Source organism: Ovis canadensis, chromosome 1, assembly GCF_042477335.2.
Source record: "Ovis canadensis isolate MfBH-ARS-UI-01 breed Bighorn chromosome 1, ARS-UI_OviCan_v2, whole genome shotgun sequence".
NCBI lineage: Eukaryota > Metazoa > Chordata > Mammalia > Artiodactyla > Bovidae > Ovis > Ovis canadensis.
The window spans coordinates 39,483,735-39,505,837 of record NC_091245.1 but is presented as its reverse complement, the minus strand read 5'-3'; the positions used below and the strand labels follow the sequence as shown (position 1 = coordinate 39,505,837).

The 22,103-nt window shown below is 36.7% G+C and overlaps 1 protein-coding gene across 6 annotated transcripts in view; it reads right to left on the bottom strand.

Annotated features, from left to right (window-relative positions):
- Nucleotides 1-22,103, bottom strand: part of ALG6 (ALG6 alpha-1,3-glucosyltransferase) — a 148,264-nt gene that overhangs the window by 81,419 nt on the left and 44,742 nt on the right. For 4 of the 6 annotated variants that reach the window (XM_069593462.1, XM_069593451.1, XM_069593441.1 and 1 more), the window contains 9 exons: nucleotides 21,005-21,089; nucleotides 13,598-13,687; nucleotides 12,397-12,485; nucleotides 10,321-10,403; nucleotides 9,606-9,670; nucleotides 5,968-6,153; nucleotides 4,990-5,125; nucleotides 3,037-3,122; nucleotides 642-726 (listed from right to left, as the gene is read on the bottom strand). In XM_069593462.1, coding sequence (XP_069449563.1) covers nucleotides 642-726; nucleotides 3,037-3,122; nucleotides 4,990-5,125; nucleotides 5,968-6,153; nucleotides 9,606-9,670; nucleotides 10,321-10,403; nucleotides 12,397-12,485; nucleotides 13,598-13,687; nucleotides 21,005-21,089 — 905 coding nt within the window. The remainder of the gene's footprint in view (nucleotides 1-641; nucleotides 727-3,036; nucleotides 3,123-4,989; nucleotides 5,126-5,967; nucleotides 6,154-9,605; nucleotides 9,671-10,320; nucleotides 10,404-12,396; nucleotides 12,486-13,597; nucleotides 13,688-21,004; nucleotides 21,090-22,103) is intronic. The other 2 variants (XM_069593482.1, XM_069593488.1) reach the window with 1 other exon arrangement.

Below are 22,103 nucleotides of genomic sequence, written 5' to 3'. Positions count from 1 at the left end.
CCCAATATACAAGGTCTTACACAATTTGATCTTTCTGACTCCTCTCTCCCTATATACTCTCCTAACCTCGACACACACACCCCTACATAAGTCACACAAGTCTCATTGGCTACATAGTCTCATTGGCTAACAGTTGTTCCCACATGATTCCTTATCCTTTCCCACATCTGTACCTTCCAGGTCTTCCTCCTGTCTTAACCTAGTCCAAATCTTGCTCAGTTGTCAAAATTTGGCTCCAATCCCTCTTGCTTTAAGAAACTGTCTAAAATCTGCCCTCAAAGTAATGTCTCCTTTTCCCACATTATCATAGCACTCCACTGTACCTGACAGAACTTAATAGCCCAGCTTTAAAGCATAACAATTTAAACATGTCCATTGCCACTGTTTTCTTCTTTGCATTCCCTTACTGACCAACACGAGGAAGTTAAATAGTTGTTGAATTAAACTGAAAGATTCTGATTGCTCAGCCTACTCCAAAACAGCACCTAAGTGTGTCAAACGCTCAGTAAATGTTTGCCAAATAAATGAATGTCTTATATCTCAATCCAATAAATCCTGTTCAAAGCAGGAATATAATTACTTATATTTTTAAAAGATCGATTGCAGCAAGAATTAATTATCTAAAGTAATGAGAAACTTACCAGAGTAAATCTGAATCCTTTAGGAGAGGGATGAAGTGTCAATTTTATACACGCAGGAAGCAGGCTCAAAAATGTAAAACAAAAGCTAAAAAATTAACAAAAATCAAACATTTATTTTCTTTATAGAGGTATACAACTAAAGCAAAGAAACATTTTTTAAAATGTAAGGATCACATTACTTATCAACTTAAATTGATTTCTAGTTAAAGTTTTTTTATGTATTAAATAATAAATTCAAGACCAAATAACATTTAAATAAAATCCATACACTGAAATATGTACACACTTTAATATATATGTGATTATATAATACAGAACAAAACACTATAGAACTAAATATTGCTTATGTTATTTTAGTATTTAGTATCTATTCTGGGAAAGATACAAAGATAGACAGCTAAAAGTCAATCAGCAAACACTCAAATATCATGGACTCAATGAACATGACTAAGAAAACTTCAGGAGAGTGAAGGACAAGGAAGCCTGGTGTGCTGCAGTCCACGGGATCGCAAAGAGTCAGACACGACTTACGGTCTGAACAACAAGAAAACAAGAAAATAAAACTAGGTACAAAGAAACAATTCTGTATTTGTTATGCAAACATTCATAAAATTTATTCCCAAGAGAACCTCATTAGCCCTCATTTCACAAAAGTTGATTATCTGATTTTCAACCCATGGTAAATCAGAAAGAACAAGCTGGAAAGGGAGTGGAAAGGTGCCAGAGCTTCTCCTTGTGATGACTGATGGGCAAGGAGGAAAAACAACTCAGCAAGAAGCACAGTTGGAGCCACTTAGTACCAAGGTAAACAGCCTTTAAGCCCTGAAAACAACAGTTAGAAGGCAAAATAATAACTGATTTTCCCACTTGAGGCAGCTTTGTGGCTTGTCAGCTTTACTAGTCTGCTTCCTGTTAAGGTGGGCTACAATGGATATTCTCCAAAAGAAGGGCAGAAAAGAGGCATGCGGCACACACTCACGCCTCCCAGTCATTCAAACACTAGGGATGGTGCTGCTGGAAAGGGATCTGCAGATTAATTAAAGTCCCTTCTCAACTAATCTTAAGTTAATCAAAAAGGTGCTATCTTGGGCCTGAATCACTTGGAAGCCTTTAAAAGAAGGCTTAGCGGACTTCCCTGGTGGTCCACCAGTTAAGAATCTGCCTCCCATTGCAGTGGACATGGGTTCAATCTTTGGTCCAAGAAGATTCCACAAGCCGCACAGCAACAAAGCCCTTGCGTCACAACTACTGAACCTGTGCTCTAAAGCCCATGTTCGGCAATAAGAGAAGCCACCTCAGTGAGAAGCCATGAGAAGCCCAGCTCTTCACAACTAGAGAAAGCCCACATGCAGCAACAAAGACCCAGCGCAGCCAAAAATAAGTAATAAATAAATTAAAAACTTAAATGCTTTATTAAAAAAAATTGTAAAGAAGGCTTAGCTCTTCCCTGAGCTCAGACTCCAAACAGCAGTGGGCGGGGGAAGGGGGAATGGGGAGGAGGCGGGGGATTGGTACAGCTCTTCCCTCCCCAGATACCCTCTCCTGAATGCCTGCCTGTGGACATCCAGTTTGCTTAGCCAACTCGCACAGTTGTATAAGCCAACTCCTCGGAATAAATTCACACACACAGACACACACACAGACATACACACACACAGTGACCTACTCGGAATAAATTCACAGACACAGACACACACAGACAGACACACACACACACACACACACACAGTGACTTACTCAGAATAAATTCACAGACACAGACACAGACAGACACACACACACACACACACACACACACACACACAAACACACACACACAGTGACCTACTCCTCATTTTACTTCTCACCCAGACTGATACACCACTGAAACTCATGACTCTTCAAGGTCATGGTAAATCATGTTTAGTATACTCTGTTTAAGGAAGAGGGAAGTAGTAACAATAACTTTCACATAAAATGTTTCAAATAAAAGACTTCTGTTATACAGCAGCATAAGTTTAGGATATGTGGACTATTCACTAGTGAAGTGGAGAAGGAAATGGCAACCCACTCCAGTATTCTTGCCTAGAAAATCCCGTGGACAGAGGAGCCTGGTAGGCTGCTGTCCATGGGGCTGCACAGAGTCGGACGCGATTGAAGCAACTTAGGATGCATGCATGCATTGGAGAAGGAACTGGCAACCCACTCCAGTATTGCCTGGAGAATCCCAGGGACAGAGGAGCTTGGTGGGCTGCCATCTATGGGGTCGCACAGAGTTGGACACGACTGAAGCGACTTAGCAGCAGCAGCACTAATGAAGATTACCTTACTCCTATGATGCCAGATAAGTGAGGTATTGCCATGACACTTTAAGAGTAGCTTATAAAACACTATATACAAACTTCATGTCTCTTACCTGATCATTATCTGGATGTGATGTGGCAAAATATCCCTGATCTTGAGAAAGACACTGAAGCTGCACCAAATATTGGCTACTTTATCCTTAAAAGAAATTTGTTAGTTTTACCTTCCAGTATGATTAAAAGAAATATTAAACTCCACAAAGTCCTAAATCTCTAAAGAGATAAACTTTTGGGTCATGGGAAGCGTTTGCTCACAATTTCATAACTAAGCTGATTAAACTCTCCAAAGAACACACACACAGTCAAACAATGGGAACTTTCATTTTTTGCATGGGAGGTGATCTAAATCACTAGTCAATCATAATTTAGATGTTCCCCAAAAATACTTAATATTTTTCAAAGAGCAGCCCATTATCCCTAAATACTGTTACTCATCTTTGGGAATTTATCTAAAAAATCTTTACTTTTTGTATTCTAATTGTATTCTGATTTGTAGAATACATGTTGTTTGACCCATTTACCGCATGCCTACTAGCTACTAGCAATGATAAGATAATGACTACTAGCTACTAGCAATGGTAAGAGTCAACTGTTAATGAATCAGCAAGTTTGAAGACATTGACCACTGTGCTAGAATCACTTTCAAAATCATACTTGTAACTACAGTTCTCTGATCATGAAACCCATCCTCTGCAAAGCTGCTTAACTCACAGCTATGTGGCATCACATCAAGAAAGCAACTATCACCGACAACTGTACCATGCTACTTCCCTCTGTTGGGCCAATGAAACTGCTCTTCAGACTCTGAGGGCAACAAGCGAATGAAGGTGACCAACAACACCATAAAAATGCATGACACTCATTTTTATAATTACCATGATAAACACCACTGCTGAAATAGAAGGCAAGGCAAATAACCAGGCAGCTTACATGGAGAATTAAAATTAAACTTTTCTTTATATAAGTGTTAAGGTTAGAGGATATATAAAGAAGTTAGGAACACAATTCTGAGTTCAAACTACAGCTCTGCCATGCACTAGCTGTATGAACCTCTGACCTCAGTTTTCTGATCTGTAAGAATGGGTTTAGCTATCTCATCACTATGGCTAAGGATCAAATAAAATTACATGTGAAGTATCTGGGACCTAGTAAGTGGAGGGGATGGCAATAGTGACTGTCTATGATTATCAGTACGGTCATTATCATTATCCCAAGTGACATACAAGGCATACATTTCTGTTCCTTCACAACACCAAATTCTCTTAGTCTGTTTCTCTTCCATCTTCCCACAGACTGACTGAAAGATATTCTATAGACTTTTATATATTCAAAAATTAGAAAGATACATATGCTTTTCTAATTCTTTTTAAAAGAAATGTTTATTCAAAAGCAAATTATCTATAAATATGTTGTCTCTAACTTTATTAAAAGACCTTTTTGTTTCAGAAAAATGGTTTGTTTAATTTAATTACTGACTCTAAATCAAATTATCCATGCAATAAAAGTTTAACAACAGTGATTAAGCTAGCATTAAATTAAATGAAATGAATGATTCTCATTAAAAATTACTATGGATGAAGGTTATATATCTCATAAGGAATTAGGAGACCTTTCTGAAGCAAACATGATTATTAGTTTAATAAATAATGTCCTAGGACTAAAAAGAGAATATAACCCCCTCCCCCCCAAAAAAAGTCACAAAACTGTTAACTTTGTAGCTGCAACTTTTCATGCTGTCTTTCATTATGGACTCTATTTCATTAGAAAAATGTATAACTGAATTATATGGATCTCATGGAGGCATAAATACTACCTACTCATGTAATGTACTAGAACATGCCAGCTGAGCTAGAGGTTGTGCACCAGATTAAATAACTGGCAAGGATGACTGCAGGGAGAGAGCAGCTGAAGTCACTACTCCTTGTGAGTCTTCTACATGAAATCCCCAAAGGTCACAGAGAAAGGCCTGTAACAGAAAGGAATGAGAGAAAAGTCTTTAAACATGCCTCAAATAACCCACGATCAACTGGAAAGAGTCTTCTTAGAACTTGCAAGGTTTGTTCCCTTTCTGTAAAGAATGGCAGCCAGCAGAGAACGAAGGAAGCCACGACAGTACAAGCTAGCTTAATTAACAGCACCAACCTGGAACACAAACAGAGGGAAACAGTGAGACAGAGAGAGACCAGTAATTCTGAGAAATCAATCTGTGGCTCACTAACTATAGTAAACGCAAATGTCCGGTAATGAGAACTCTGTGCCACCAACACAGGTTTAAGATGAATGAGAGTCAACTTAAATCATGGTTAAGGAATTTACAACTATTAATATGTGCAATTCCCCAACAAAAGACTATCACCTTCCTTAGTAACACTTAACTTAGATGCCACTCCTAGGCAGCCATGAAGAAAAAAGTCAAATTGGGATGTCTTTCTAGAAACTATACAACATGCTCGAAAGGGATGAAATCCTACAGCAATGTTCTACCAAGCCAATCCACATTGCTGCTACTGCTAAGTCGCTTCAGTCGTGTCCGACTCTGTGCGACCCCATAGACGGCAGCTCACCAGGCTCCCCCGTCCCTGGGATTCTCCAGGCAAGAACACTGGAGTGGGTTGCCATTTCCAGTAAATATACATATTTTAAGATATTTATTTATTGGCCACAATGCATAGCAAGCGGGATCTTAGTTCCCCAACCAGAGTCAAACCTGCAAACTTCCCTTACAGTGGAAGTGCAGAGTTTTAACCCCTGGACCACCGGGGAAGTCCCCATAAATAGTTACTGATCAAAATATTTTTCTCATTAGGAAGAGTTAAAATAAAAGAGTACAGAACATAACAATCTCTCTTAACATTCACCCCACAGCCACCAACACATTAATAAGAAATCACCAGGAGGCAAAGTGAAAGACCACCTTCCTCCAAAGTAAGTATGCCAAATAAATTAGCTGACTTTTTGAATTCTGCTATTTAAAAGCTACTCACCCCTTTCCTTTGAGGCCTTTTTTAAAACACTTGCCAAGTAAAAAACAAAAAAATGGCAAGGAGTGGTAAAGTTCCATCTGCTTATAGTTTATAGCTAAGCAAAATGCCAGGGACCCTAGCAGGTCCCAGTCATAAGATACTCCAAGAACACCCCACAAAGCAAAGCCGAGACTCACAGAATTATATATGTTCTCATGTCAAGGAAATTATCTCAATAATTAAAAGAGATTTTGCATTTTAAAGAACATTTTACTTATGTGATTCTGTAATAATATGTATAATCAAAAAAATTTCTAAATAAAAGCTGAAAGTATTAAATTGATAAGCAAATTTGAAATTATATATAGTGGTCTCAAATATATTAAATCTGCTACTAAACAGAGCAACTGATTTGTTTAGGTTTAAAAGAACTCTAAATAAGTAACACATAGCTTTGTTTCTGCTGGGTTATCTTACAATATTACTGTAACAACATACCAAAATCAATGCTCCAAAAGTTAAAAATACACAAAAACACTGAACTTACTAATATCACTATCCTTCCTCTATAATATGCATCAATAATATAAATTAATACCTGTGCTTGATTGGAAATTAACAACACTGCTATGTGAAAACTGCATCACACTAGATTTTCAGTTGAAAATGGGGAGCTGAGTATTCATGTCTACCTCCTCTCCTTCCTGAGACCCCCTTAAAATGGGGAATTTTTTTAAGTATACATCTACAGCCATAAAGAGAACAGGGGTGGGTTATAAGAGATAAAGATGTCAACACATTTGTAGAAGACAGAAAGAGGACAGAGAAGTGGCAACCAATAAAATACACTAAAAGAAGCCACAGCTTAGTGAACACACAGAGGAGGCTCAGGCTAGCAAGAAGCCCATCCGCCCTGCACACACTCAGAGAACTCTGGAAACAAGTAGGATGGAGTACCTGAGGATGTTGAAAAGAAAACGAGGATTCACAGAAAATTCCAAATGGAGAAGTCACATCCCACCTCATGCCTCTGCAAAAATTATCTGGGAGCCAAAGCATTTACCCCTGGGCAAGGAAAGAAGGAATATTTCTCTCCCCCAAAATGGAATAAACTGTTCAAGCAACTAGTGCAGAAGTTAACACTACAGTGCAAATTCCTCCACACTGTGACATTTAAGGGTCCCAGAGTGCTGGCCAGAACCCTACCGTGTACCCCACAGTGGACTAAAAGCGCAGAGAGCTCACATGCAGCTTTCTCTTCTGCCTTATTCTTAGAATAAACACACCAGGATCAAATAGACATTTAAGGAACACCTATGACAGAAAAGGGCTTCCCTGGTAGCTCAGCTGGTAAAGAATCCGCCTGCAATGCAGGAGACCCTGGGTAGGGAAGATCTGCTGGAGAAGCGATAGGCTACCCAGTCTAGTATTCTTGGGTTTCCCTGGTGGCTTAGATGGTCAAGAATCTGCCTGCAATGCAGGAGACCTGGGTTCGATCCCTAGGTTGGGAAGATCCCCTGAAGAAGGGAACAGCTACCCACCCCAGTATTCTCGCCTGGAGAATTCCATGAACTGTATAGTCCATGGGGTTGCAAAGAGTCGGACACAACTGAGTGACTTTCAATACTACTATGACAGAAAAGGACCAAAGTGAAAAGGAGAAAAGACTGACCTAGGAGAACAGAAATAATTCACAGAACAGTGGGAGGAAGAAAGTAAACTGAAATTTAAGATATGCTTAACAAATGAAATTTAATAGAAGTGTTAGACATAAAGCAAGATAATCTTCAAAAATATAAAACAAAGACAGATGCTCCAGATGGAGATGAAAGATCTAATATCTGTCTAACAAGCTTTAGAAAAAAGGGAGAGAATTATAAAAAAAGTTAATTCATGAGAATTTCCCAGAACTGAAGAACATGAGTCTTCAAAACGAACGATCCATAGTGTCCAAAACAACTGTCAAAAATGCCTCTGCCCAAACTAATATCAAATTTCAGAGCCCAAAAAGTAAAAAACAGTAATAACAGAAGCAGCAGTAACAATACAGATAAGAGCAGTAAGTACTTACATGGTATTTAGCCCCTCCCATGTAGTGTTTTAAATATTTAACAAATGTGAACTTATTTAATTCTCAAGAAGCTTAAAAAGTAGGGTTCTTATCATCTCCATTTTACAAATGAGGAAAGTAAAGTAAATAGTAGTTTAAAAAATGTGTTCATACAAAATGACATAATCCCAAAAGCTTCAAGAGGTTGATTCAAGTCACAGAGAAGACACCACTACAAATTTACCAGAATGGTTAAAAGGAAAATAACTGACAATTGTTGAGGATGAGCTCACAGGAGTGTTGCTTGGTAGATTACACTTAAAAACCTTATGAGAATACTTAAACATGTGCCTACCCTATAATTCAGCAATTCCACTCATAAGAAATATATTTACATGTATACAAAGAGATCCTTACAAGAAAGTTCAAAGCAGCACAGTCTACATAGAACTACACGGATAACTCTCACAAAGACAATGCTGAACCAAAAACACCCAACACAAAGGAACACCTACTGTGCTGTCTCTTTTATGCTAAATTCAAAAAACGGGGGAGAACCAAACTATAGTCTTCACAGCCAGTACGTGGCTGTCTTTGAGAAAGGAGGAGGGAGCAGTACGAGGGCCGTGCACAGGGTCACTCTGGATACCAGCAGTGTTCTAGTTCTTGACATGGATAACAGCCGACTCATTTATGCTTTATGTATTTTTCTGAAGGAGTGTTAACATTTCAAAGTAAATATAGTTTTAAAAAACCTTATAAACAACTTCATGTTTCCTTTCTTTATCTCGGTGTTCTTGATATTATTAGACTATCTGAAAGCCATGATTCTACAAAGCCAAAAAAAAAAGAGCTCAATTAGGAAAGTGGACAGAATAAAAAACATGGTGGAAGCAACTACATATTTGAATATCCTTCACAAGTCTTTTGATATATATGTATTTTATTACTAAAATAGACTAGAGACAAAAGGAAAAATGATTAATTAAGCAATCATGGTATGGATTTTTTTCCCTTTGGGACAGATGGAGACAGACAGCAATATTTAATGCATTAGAAGACAAACTGGAGAGCCATGTACAGATTTTATCAAGTTTCCTCTACAATTTGTTTACTTGAATGTTCCTTAATTTAGGTATCAAAAATTAAACACACAAAATCCACATAGATTCAATCATTAAATTTTAGTTTCCTGAAGCTTCCAGTTACCACTATTTGTTAGAAAAACATTTTGTTTTAAAACTCAAAAACTGGAAGTCTTTTTGTCAGTGTCAGATAACATTTACAAAAGATAGAAGATGTTTTACCTTTTTAGTATTAGGAGAGCATCACTGTACCTGGCATTCTTTTTCTAACTTTCCAGAAGAGCTAATCAGTTACCAGTGTTCCATTCCCAAGCCAAATGGGTGTGAAAAAGCATTTCTACTTTTAATAAACCTGAACTTTACCCTTCAAGTAAACACCTGGTGAAGAGATACTTTTATCATTTTTAAAAGGTTTATATAAGCAAGAACCCTAGTAAATAAGACATTGTAGATGACAACATTATGCAAACGGAGCCTAGATTTCATGACACATCTGACTTCATTTCTAAATCAGTAAAGGATACTGAAAATGTCCATAGTCGATCAGAATAAGGCCTGGGTACAGCAGTATGCATAACGCACTAGCAATCTGCAAAGAAAATCATTATGAAATAATAGTCATCTGTTACTCAAATCAAACAAGGTAAACGCATAGTTTCATTTAACACAGTAGCAAATATTCCATTCTTACCTTCTATTTATCAAAATATTTCATTTTTATAAAACAACTCTTTAAATACTGAAGTTTTCATGGAGGTGACATAGAATACTCCAGTAAAAATGAAAAAAAAAATCACTAAAAGGTATTTGTTAGAGAAAGCACTTTTAGATATACAAATCAGATAAATTAATCTAAGAATTAATATATATAAAATGACCAAAGAGAATATTCATTAACTGTGGATATGAGACGATATAGCAACTTCTCAAAATACCTTTCAGTTGTCATTCTCCCAAGCCAACCCAACATTCAAATTTACCAGTTAAGCAATAAATTTAGGATTCTGTGTAACTCAGAAGTATGTAACTTCTAAAATTCAGTGCCTCTTATTACTACAGTTGGGCATTAAAATAATCACTCTAAGATAAGTTAATGTTTCTAAATGAAAATTAATTGACAGAAGATATACTGTTCCCTATTATCTATTCCCAAAAGCATAGCTTCCTTAAGCTCTACACTTAATAGCTAAGCTAATAAAACATTTCAGAGATGAAATGTCAGGCTACTTCAAAACCTACCTTTTTCTTAGTTGAGATTTCTTTTAAACAACAACAGTACAGAACCACTGCAGGTATGTATATCAACAAATCAGCAATTAACACTGAAAAAACAAACAAATGACTTTAGGCGAGAGTCCATCAAGATTTACCATAACCTATTAATCACTTCCCTCCAACCTTGAGTGGGAATTCTATTAACACAAGGTTGCTACCCACTCTGGATGAGTCCTTTCCACATGGAGCCCTTTCCATTCCTTTCACCTGTGCCTAATTTCAACTGATATAGGACTAGAGAGTGTCTTAATTTCCTCTAATAAATTCACACATTAAATTAATTATACGTATCTAATTCTCTCTTTGCCCTGACCTGGATTTAAAAATTAAGAATACTCAAAGCAAGGGAAGTAAACTTTTATTTTCCCCTCAATATCTATATGCTCCAAATTTCCTGATGTGACTAGTACCTCAAATGTGGAGACGCACAGGAGAATCTTTTTAAATGTGAATATTTATAAAAATTCATAAAGTTTTGCTAATTAATGCATACAAAGACCTTGAGAGGCCGAGGTGAAGAAGAAACTGAAAAAAAATGGGGAAAAAATAAAGCAATTCATAATTCTGAATGTTCGGTCCTTTCAGAACAAAGAAAAACTATTAAGTTCTTCAACAATACAACATAGCTATCCAAAGAACCTACTTTTTTCTTGTGCCAGAAAACATATTCAAGAATATGGTAAACATATTCATAGTTCAAGAATAAGGTAAACAAAGTAAACTATCAGTGTTGGATACATGCAATCTATTTTCATCCCCAGATTCTACATTTAAGATGACACTGAAAAGCTGGAACATATTCAAAGGAGCACAACCAGAGGCCTCAAGACCATAATTACATTTAAGAAACTGGTCATCTAATAAGAGCCGGAGTATCTAAGAATGTTTAACCTGAAGAGGAGATAACTTCACATGTCTGTAAGGTGTTAGGTATAAAAAGGACCAGACTTGTTCTATGCGGCCCAAGGAAACAAAACTTCATATGACTAGTGAAGGTTCGAGATAAGAAGGAAATTTCTAATAATTGGAGCTCTTTGAAAATAGAACAGACTGTGTCTAAAAGTCATGAGTTTCCTCCAGATACAGGTACTGGCTCAGAAGCTAAATATCATGCTGTGAGTATGCAGTTCAGATGGGATTAAAGGTGGGGGGGTGGGGGTGGGCAGGGAGTGGTGTTGGAGAGGGAGGGGCAATGCAGGTTCTCTCTTGGACCTGAGAGTCTTATCATGGCGTGAATAGTAAAGAGAACAAATCTGACTAGACTTAGAGTAATTAAGGAAAAGACCCATAAAGCCTAAGTCTTGTAAAGGTTTTTAAAAAATGTAAGCTCATTGCTTTCAACTCTTAGCATACAATAAAAGCTCAATAAACATTTGTGATGAAGATTAACTTAGCAACACTACACAGCAATACAATGTACGATATACAACTGTTGTTGTTTAGTTACAGTCGTGTCCAACTCTTTCACAAACCCATGGACTGTAGTCCACCAGGCTCCTCTGTCCATGGGATTTCCCAGGCAACAATACTGAAGTGAGTCGCCACTTCCTTCTTCAAGGGATCTTCCCAACCCAAAGGCTGAACCTTCATTTCCTGCATTGGCAGGTGGGCTGTTTACCACTGAGCCAGTAGGGAAGCCCATACAACTGTAATTTACTTTTAAAGTGAAAGGGATTTATCAAAGCAAACTCCTGAACAATTAAAACTTTAATTCAGAGCTAACCAACTTCAGGTGAGCTAGTGATATTACCCAGTGATTTACTGGGCCTCAGTTTCTCAGCTTAAGAATAACAACAGTATTTTACTTCATTTGGGTGTCTTTTATTAAGTGAGATAATAACAAATTTAAGGCACCCAAAATTACTCATTTCTACTTTTTTGTGTTTTAGTTTACATACACATTTGCTCAAATAGTATACATACATATGCATATGTATAGTTACACAACTGTAAAAGTCAGTGAAGACAATAATAGAACCTGTCATCAGTTCAAAAAAATGTTTAATCCAATTTTACATTCAATATCTACCGCTCTTTTACCTGTTGCACGCATGAAGAGCTTATGTGCCTGACTCTCATATCCACGTGATGTATGGAGAGCAATCCAGTCTGGATTTATAAACTTTGCCCTGCAAATCAAAGCATACATACATGCACTTTATTCCCCATCACTTTTAGCAATAAGGACACCTGAGGATATATGAATCTATGTTGAAAAGTGGCCATTGCTTTTATAAAGCAATAGAGTTAAGGCTTAACTCTTTGTATTTAACCATATGAAACTGACTAAAGCTAAAAAAAGGAATCCACCTTGCTCATCTTCCAACAAACTCATGTAACATTTTAACTAAAAGCCCTACCTTCATGATACTTTCAGTGTGAAAACAATCTAATGTGTCACCTTTCATTTACTAAACACGTACTTTGTAAACAGCAATATACTAGGACTAAGGATCACAGCATTATAATTTATCATCTCTTCAGTTATAATAATAGGCTACAGTAAATAGCTGTTAATCATAAATCACTGCATAAAACTGAACATAATTATTAAAGATAAATTAAGTTTTCAATCGTATAACATTTTGCAGAACACTGAAAAGAACAACTAGTTATCATGAAGTTTGGAGACATATTTTTAGTCCAGGAAGCTAATTTTTTAAAAATAGGAAACAGTAAAATAAATAAGTTCAGAAGATACTGTGAAGAAGTTCCTCAAATTTCTACTGACACACTGTAGGTCTGAAATGGAATACCACTGCAGAGTAGAACTGGGTCTCTACTAAACAGAAGTGCCTTATCATCTATAAACCATTCCATGCCTATAAAAGAAGGAATTCCAATCCGATCTTAAATTATAAGTGAAACACTACAGTACTTCTAGTTTCTAATTTGACTGTTTAATCACAATACCACTTAGACCTTTATTTTTCATTTACTTTGGGCCATTCCAGGAAAAAAGCTTTCCTATGTACAACTAACCATATTGTAAACCATGCATAATTGGTAACATTTCTACTTCAAAACAAAGCTCTTTCTAGCATTTCCACCAAAAAGATTACACAAATATTAAAACTCTGATAGTTAACTTTCCTACAAACCAATTATAAAGGCATGGTGCTCTACAAACCATAATACAATAATAGCTACAAATGATCTCTCCTCTAATCAACAAACTGTTCCTTACTATATCTGCTAAGGGCATAAATATGTAAAGTTATGTTAAGGAAGAAAAACTTACACATATGCACATAAAAAACTATGATAAGCTGTAAGAGGTGGGTAGTCCAATCCCCAGTACTGTAAATTGTTATCACTGCTGTTAAAATACCTGGAAAAAAAAGGAAAAAGAAAGCACCACTCCATCAATCAATATTCAAGAAACAGACTTGTATTTAATATATCATGTCATTTAACTTGAAAAAACATATAAGGTAAAAAAAAATCATCTACATTTTTTCTTTTCCTCTTCTCTTAAAAATTTTTGTGAACTCACAAAAAATTTAAAGTTGTTAATCAGTAGTGTGACTAAATTATTATCTAAACTGAAGTACTCTTTAAGAGTGAAAGAGGAAGCTATTAATAATTAAGCCATACATTGTAACATGTATACTATCATGTAAGAATCGAATTGCCAGTCTATGTCTGACGCAGGATACAGCCTGCTTGGGGCTGGTGCATGGGGATGACCCAGAGAGATATTATGGGGAGGGAGGTGGGAGGGGGGTTCATGTTTGGGAATGCATGTAAGAATTAAAGATTTTAAAATTATAAAATAAAATAAAATAAAAATAATTAAGCCATAACAATAGAGGTAAACCAAGATTGTCACAGGCAAATTGGAACTTGTCATTCTACTATTAGTAAACTTAAACAATGACTAATACTTATAAAAAAGAAAATTTGCTTCTGACAGTCTAAAAATTACAGAAACAATGTGAAATCACAATTTTAAAAAGTAAAAAATGAATGTTAAAAACATGTAAAGATTTGGTTTGCAAAGAAAGAAATACTGCATGAAACAGGCAGACTTATTAATATCACTTTGAACACAATTCAGCCAACATTTAATGAGAGCCTATTACATGCAAAATTCTGTGAATTAAGGAAAAACACTATATGTAAAGTTCATAAATTAACAGTTGGTTAAACTATTTAATTCATAATTAAATAATTGGTTAAACTATTTAAACTAACTGGTTAACCAATTAACCAGTTGGTTAGAACGGGAAGAAACTACATATAAATACTGTGACTCAAGAAATGAAAATGTACATAGACTACATAAACTATAATGAATTTACATAGACTCCTTAACTATAGTCTTTATAACTAGACAGCTTCTTCTATCCAATTAATTTTCTCAATCATTAGAAGAATTTATAATAATGGACACCAAACTATATACAACGTAAATAACCACTATCCCTAAGCCTGTTTCAGTCAGTTCAGTTGCTCAGTCGTGTCTGACTCTTTGCAACCCCATGGACTGCAGCACGCCAGGCCTCCCTGTCCATCGACAACTCCCAGAGTTTACTCAAACTCATGTCCATTGAGTCAGTGATGCCATCCAACCATCTCATCCTCTGTCGTCCCCGTCTCCTCCCGCCTTCAAACTTTCCCAGCATCAGGGTCTTTTCCAATGAGTCAGTACATCCATACATGACTACTGGAAAAACCATAGCCTTGACTAGACGGACCTTTGTTGGCAAAGTAATGTCTCTGCTTTCTAATATACTATCTAGGTTGGTCATAATTTTTCTTCCAAGGAGTAAGCATCTTTTAATTTCATGGCTGCAGTCACCATCTGCAGTGATTTTGGAGTCCAAAAAAATAAAGTCTGTCACTGTTTCCACTGTTTCCCCAACTATTTCCCATGAAGTGATGGGACCAGATGCCAAGATCTTAGTTTTCTGAATGTTGAATTTTAAACCAACTTTTCACTCTCCTCTTTCACTTTCATCAAGAGGCTTTTTGGTTTTTCTTCACTTTCTGCCATAAGGGTGGTGTCATCTGCATATCTGAGGTGATTGATATTTCTTCTGGCAATCTTGATTCCAGCTTGTTCTTCCTTCAGCCCAGCGTTTCTCATGATGTACTCTGCATATAAGTTAAATAAGCAGGGTGACAATATACAGCCTTGATGTACTCCTTTCCGTATTTGGAACCAGTCTGTTGTTCCATGTCTAGTTCTAACTGTTGCTTCCTGACCTGCATACAGATTTTCAAGAGGCAGATCAGGTGGTCTGGTATTCCCATCTCTTGAAGAACTTTCCACAGTTTGTTGTGGTCCACACAGTTAAAGGCTTTGGCATAGTCAATAAAGCAGAAGTAGATATTTTTCTGGAACTCTCTTGCTTTTTTGATGATCCAACAGATGTTGGCAATTTGAGCTCTGTAGGGCCACTCAAGGCAGACAGGTCATGGTGGAAGAGTTCTGATAAAACGTGTTCTGCTGGAGAAGGGAACGGCAAACCACTTCAGCAGTCTTGCCTTGAGAACCCCATGAACAGTATGAAAAATTAAAAAAAAAAAAAAATCCTGTTTCACATGGGTCACAATTTTTTGACATCACAATCCCTTACTCCGAGACTGAAAAAAAAAAAATTGTTTAAGTTGGCATTTATCATGATCCAGTTAAATAACCTACTACAGTTGACCCTGAACAACATGCGGATTAGGGGCACTGACTCTCCATACAGTTGAAAATCCAAATATAATTTACAGTCAGCCACCTCTCTCCGAGGTTCCTCTGGATCTAGGTTCCACAACCTCAGATTCAACCAACCATGGATTCTGTAGTACAGTATTTACTATTGAAAGAAATCCATGTATAAAGGGGCCTGCACAGTTCAAACCCATGTTGTTCAAGGATCAACTGTATTCATCTTCAAAGGGTCTACTTTTCTTAGTGTCTGATACGCAATATGTAGGTTTGTGAGGGAGTGAGGATTAATAAAATGATCAAGGCATGCTAGGCAGCCATGGGCACCATACAGCATGGTACCTGCTGGTCACAGTTATCTACCCCGGCAGCAACATCCACGTGAGCAATCCTGGGTCCTGTATCTGTCTGGCTGGAACTCAAAGTCAAGATACAGTGAACCCAAGAAACTCCATACAAGTCAGAGATCCTTTCAACAGCTTGAAACTGGGAAGCTGGGCCAGGCCAATAGTGGAGACCAGAGGACCCACTTCTCTAAACAGGGTGACCCAAACACAGGTACCAAACTGTTATTTCCGAATTCACGTAATGATAGGGCGCATTAGCACAAGGTTTTATTGTACTTACTCCAGAGTTGTTGAAGGACTGAATTAAACATGTAAAACTGTTAAGCAACTGCCTGACACAAAGTGCAATAGGAGTTCTAATTAGTCATTAGCTACAAAACCACTGGGATGGATACAGTAGTGGAAAAGCATCAATAACTCAAAAATCACATTTTGAACAATATAATCTGATTTGTTTTTCAGCTTCTTCTAAGGCAAAAGCTATTTTTCATTTACTTTAACACTGAGGTCCACTGGAGATAGCAAAGGAGGCATGGAGGGGAAGTATGCAAAGGTATACACTAACCATAAAACCACTGGTTGGACTGGGAAGAAGGAATAATAGAGCCAGGAAAGGTGCTACCTATCTTTATGGAAATGCATAAGTAAGAAGAGAGAAATTCGTGGAAGAAGATAGCTTAAAAGTGTTTCAAGCAAAGCTTCAAAACCTACCTGTAGAAACAAAGCAAATAGTTAATTCTCCTGCTTTATATGTATCAGATCCACCTGAAAAGTTGGATAAATACCACTGGAATCTAATGTCCTTTCCCACTGAATTCCCATGTAATCTCAGTAGATGTTTTATCAGAAAAAAACTCTAGCTGCCACAGCAAACTACAAAATTACTCCAAGTGTGTTATCATTAACTTCAAAATATAATTTTTTCTAATATATTGTGGCCATTTTTGCTTTGTGCAAAAATATATTCTATTTTAAAACAGTTCCAAACTTAAAGAAGTTTCAAGAATAGTTCAAAGAATGTCTATATATCAAATGTAAAAATTCAGTTAAAAACATCTTAAGAAAAATTCAAAGAACAGAAAGAAGATATTTATTTTATACATATACACACACCAAAACAAATGATTGAAATGCAGAATACTATTATACACCGCCGAATACTACAGCAGACAGACTTTAAAGTCATACCGATGAACCCATCTCCTGGTATTCCTGCCATGTGTGTGTACAATCAATTCCCTCCCCTTGAGTGTGAACAAGACACGTGATAGCCAAGTACAAAAAAAGTGATAGGATGATCATTCTTCTGCTTATGTTCTACATATATGTAAGATCCCATCTTGCTGGCTAAGCTACAGAGTACTCCCTTTCACTGACTTGGAAGAAGAAAACTGTCATGTGTCAGTAAGTGGGCATAATGGAGAAGCCACATAGCAAGAAACTGCAGGGAGACTCTAAAGATAAAGGTAGCTTCCAACAAGAAACCAAAGCCCTTACTTTTATAGATGCAAGGAAATTAATTCTGCCAATAACTTGAGGGAACTTGGAAATGGTTCTTTCCCCAGCTGAGCCTCTGAGCAGTCTCAGATGACAACTGAATTGCAGCCTCCGGAGACTCTGATCATAATACTGAAATAAGCTGTGCCTGGACTTCTATAATAAATGTGTGTTTTGGACTTCCCTGGTGGTACAGTGGTTAAGAATCCTCCTGCCAATGGAGGGGACACAGGTTTGATCCCCGGTCCAGGAAGGTTCCACATGCTGTGGGGCAACTGAGCCTGTGAACTGCAACTACTGGAGCCTGTGCACCGACAGCCCACGTTCCTCAACAAGAGAAATCACTGCAATGAGAAGCCTAGCACAGCTAGAGAGTAGCTGCCGCTTGCCACAGCTAGAGAAAGCCCAGCACAGCAATGAGGAACACAGGGCAACCAAAAATGAAAACTGAATGTATGGACTGTTATTGTGGTCATTTGTTACACAGCAGAGAAAGTTAATATAATTTTTTATCTTAAAATCACACAAATCATTACAAAAAAGATCAGCAATTCATCAGTAACCTGGGGGAAATATATAAATATGCAAGTTTGAGAAAAATATGATGATCAGTAAATACACCAGGGGCTTCTCAGGTAACACAGTGGCAAAGAATCTGCCTGTCAATGCAGATACACAAGAGACGTGGGTTTGATCCCTGGGTTGGGAAGATCCCCTGGAGCAGGAAATGGCAACCCACTCCAGTATTCTTGCCTGGGAAAATTCCACTGACAGAGGAGCCTGGTGGGCTATAGTCCATGGGGTCACAAACAGTCAGACACGAAGGAAACTCAACATCACATGTACTCAAGGAAATGGAGATTTTAGAAGTCTGGTGGTGTTATTATTAAATATTGGTAAGGGTAAGAGATATTCTGGTATTGATATCCATTATAACCGGCTACTTTAGAGATTCCACTTCTAGGAATCTACCTAGAAAAAACATGTACACGTGCATATAGGAGAAATGTACTTTAGTTAATCATTCCCTTACCAAAACATATTCAGGCTTCTCATAGTTATAACAATGCTGAAATAAACAGTGAGTCCCACAATTCCTCACTTATAAAACTGTGATCTTGTTTTAAAAAGCAATGTACTCAGGGTAGGTGGACACTTCTCCCACCCCAGGTGATAAACCACGCCTGCACTGAGTCAGGCATTTCTATTAATGATTGCTTTAAGGGTGGAAAAGATTTTGCTCCACAACAAAAAGACACATGAAAAATAAGGTATTATTACTCCTGCCTTGAATATGGCTATACAAAGTCACAACAAAGTCACAGTGCTGGTAGCCTTGGCTGTCATCTGATCTTGGGGTAAAAAGCCTCAGGATGAAAAGCCAACATGCCAAGAAGAAAGGAAAGGGAAGAAAATGGAAAAGCCTGAGTTCTTTAACTGCTTGAGCCACTTTACCAGCCCTGCAAAGATCTACTTATGGAGATAATTATTTTATTGCTTAAGCTACTATTAGGTTTTCTACTACTTAATGCCAAAAGTGCTTCTGACATCACACATTAAGGAATTGTCATTATAAAAATTGTCATTTAAAGAAAAAATTTGCTTTCCTCTATAACTTTCAACTATGTACAATGAAATGGAATAAATCAGTTTTTAAATTTAGAATTATAAAACTGACATTTTAAAATTTTACCTGATAGATTCTGATTTCATATTTCAGACAACTATATCACTTGAAAGTTTTGACTATAACTAACTTTCTAGATGAAGACAGAAGGACTTCACACTTGAAAAACTGAAGTTAAAAAATAAGAAACCATTCTTCAGTCACATTACTAGGTAACCAAAATGGCAAACTGATCAAATTTGACAAAATTAGACAATTCAAAATATTAGAAGTGTTAGAAATATTAGAAATGTTATTTCCAATACAGATTTATATCCACTATTGAACCTGCCCCAAGTATATATTTTCTGTTTTGTAAACTATGCCATTGAGATATATCTTTTTCAATGATAGTCATTATAAATGATATAACAATAAAGTTCAAACTACAAAAAAAAGAAATCACACCATTTAAACATTAGAACGTGGTGCTTTCACTGCCACGGCCTCTGATTCAACCCCTGGTCAGGGAACTAAGATCCTCCAAGCTGTGCAGTGAGGTCAAAAATAACCAAAAAACACATACGCACACATCTATTTAAAAAAAAAGAATATCAAATATTTAGCTGATCTCTATTATAAATATTCCGAATTTGGAGTAGGTAGAGCCAACCTGTTAATAGAGAGTTCAATGTGAAGTTATTATATATAACTCTCTTTCATAAAGGAGTTAAATAAAAGCAGTGACCAAAGCAATCAAGAGAATGATAAAAACAGTTTGTACAACTAGGTTTAATCAAATAATCTACCAGGCACATAATAAGTCAAAAAGAATACTGTCATCAATTATCAGAACATGTTCAACAAAAATGGCAATGCACAGATTTTTTTTGAAGACATAACTACAGCTAACATTTATTGAGAGCTCATTACACTTCAGGCACTGGTGTAAGTGCTTTAAGTGAAATCATTTTATTCAATCTTCACAATAAGCCAGTGAAATATGTATTCTATTATTTCTATTCTATGAGTGATAAAACTGTGGCAGAGACAGTTAAATAACTCGCCAAAGCTCACACTGCCGGTAAAGAATACAGTCTCCGTCTGAACACTAATACACACACATACACAGGCAGTCTGACTTGAACATCTACATTCTTCATCATAAGCTACTGCTTCTTTACATCTCATACGTTCCTAACAGAGAAACTCTGAGAAACCACCGAAAGAAATATTCTTAGTCCATAAATTTTCACAGTTTGTATCCTGAGGAGCTTTCATGGCATACAGTGTCCTATCCTTAAAGTTCTAGTTTAGTATCATATTCCAGCTGGTAGCTGAGTATATGGTAACTTTCAGGAGGATAAAATTTCAAAATGAGCTGACAATATACAGGGTAACATATGTGACTTCAATAAATATGAAGAGAGGATGCTAAAGATGAAGAAACAGTGTATTTTCCTTATAGGTAACTTCAAATAATCTACATTAACTGACTGATAAACAATAAAATCAAGTTAAAATTATCCATACCATTGTTTGATGGGTAAATTAAAAGTAATCTCTTGCCAGTGTCTCTGAGCTTCATAATCACCAAACATAGGGGGCTTTCCAGCACCTAAAATAATAAGGGGAAAAAAAGCAAAATAAATTTATACTTTATTTATCACTGTCTTACAGCAATCACATTCAAGGAATGAGGAAGGGCAGATACTAAGGTCACAACTGGGATAATGTTAGGGGAGCGCATGAAGCTGAGTGGGAACCAATAGATGTTCACTGCAGAGCACTCACCTCATGAGCTCCACTGCCTTCCTTTGCCCTAATAAACAAAACAGAACTTCCTGTCCCACTGTCAGCTACATAAGCTTTTTAAATTAGCAGTTTCTGTTTAAAAGAAAGCCAATTTTTGTTTATTTTCAACTCCCCTCCCTGGTATTTAGAGTATGTAAGTACCTCCCTTAACATAATCAATATAAATTTCCCAAAGTTGCTTGTAAATTGGAATTTTGTAACTCCAGTTCACTGAAAGACAGTATTTTTCTAAAATGGCAAAAAATTCTATAAAGCAAAGAATCTTAAAAAATATATAAATAAATATATACGTATATACACACACACACACACATATATACTTTAGTATGCTAGTGATTTTATTTCCTCATGAAAATTTTCTAAACTATAAAGATAGTATAGATGGAAGAAAAGGACACAGAAGTGACTTCAAAAGTCAGAGATGAGGTCTGAATTCTAGCCCTGCTAGCACACTGAGTGACACTGTGACCCTGAGCAAATGACCTTAGCTCTCTAAGCCTCAGCACATTAAAAACAGAATCAATACTATCACACCTAAAGGATTGTTGGAATAAAGATAATGAACATAAAATGCTCTGTGTAGTGCCTAGTACACATAAACATTCAATAAATATTAACACTAATTAGGTTTCTTTTAATTTTGGGGGGGGTGGGCCATGCCGTGCAGCATGTGGGATCTTAGTTCTCTGACCAGGGATGGAACCCACACCCTATGCGCTAGAAGCACCCAGTCTTGACCACTAGACCATGAGGAAAATCCTTTACTTAGTTTTTAATTAACTAGTTGACAATACTAATCACAAGATATCCAAGTTTA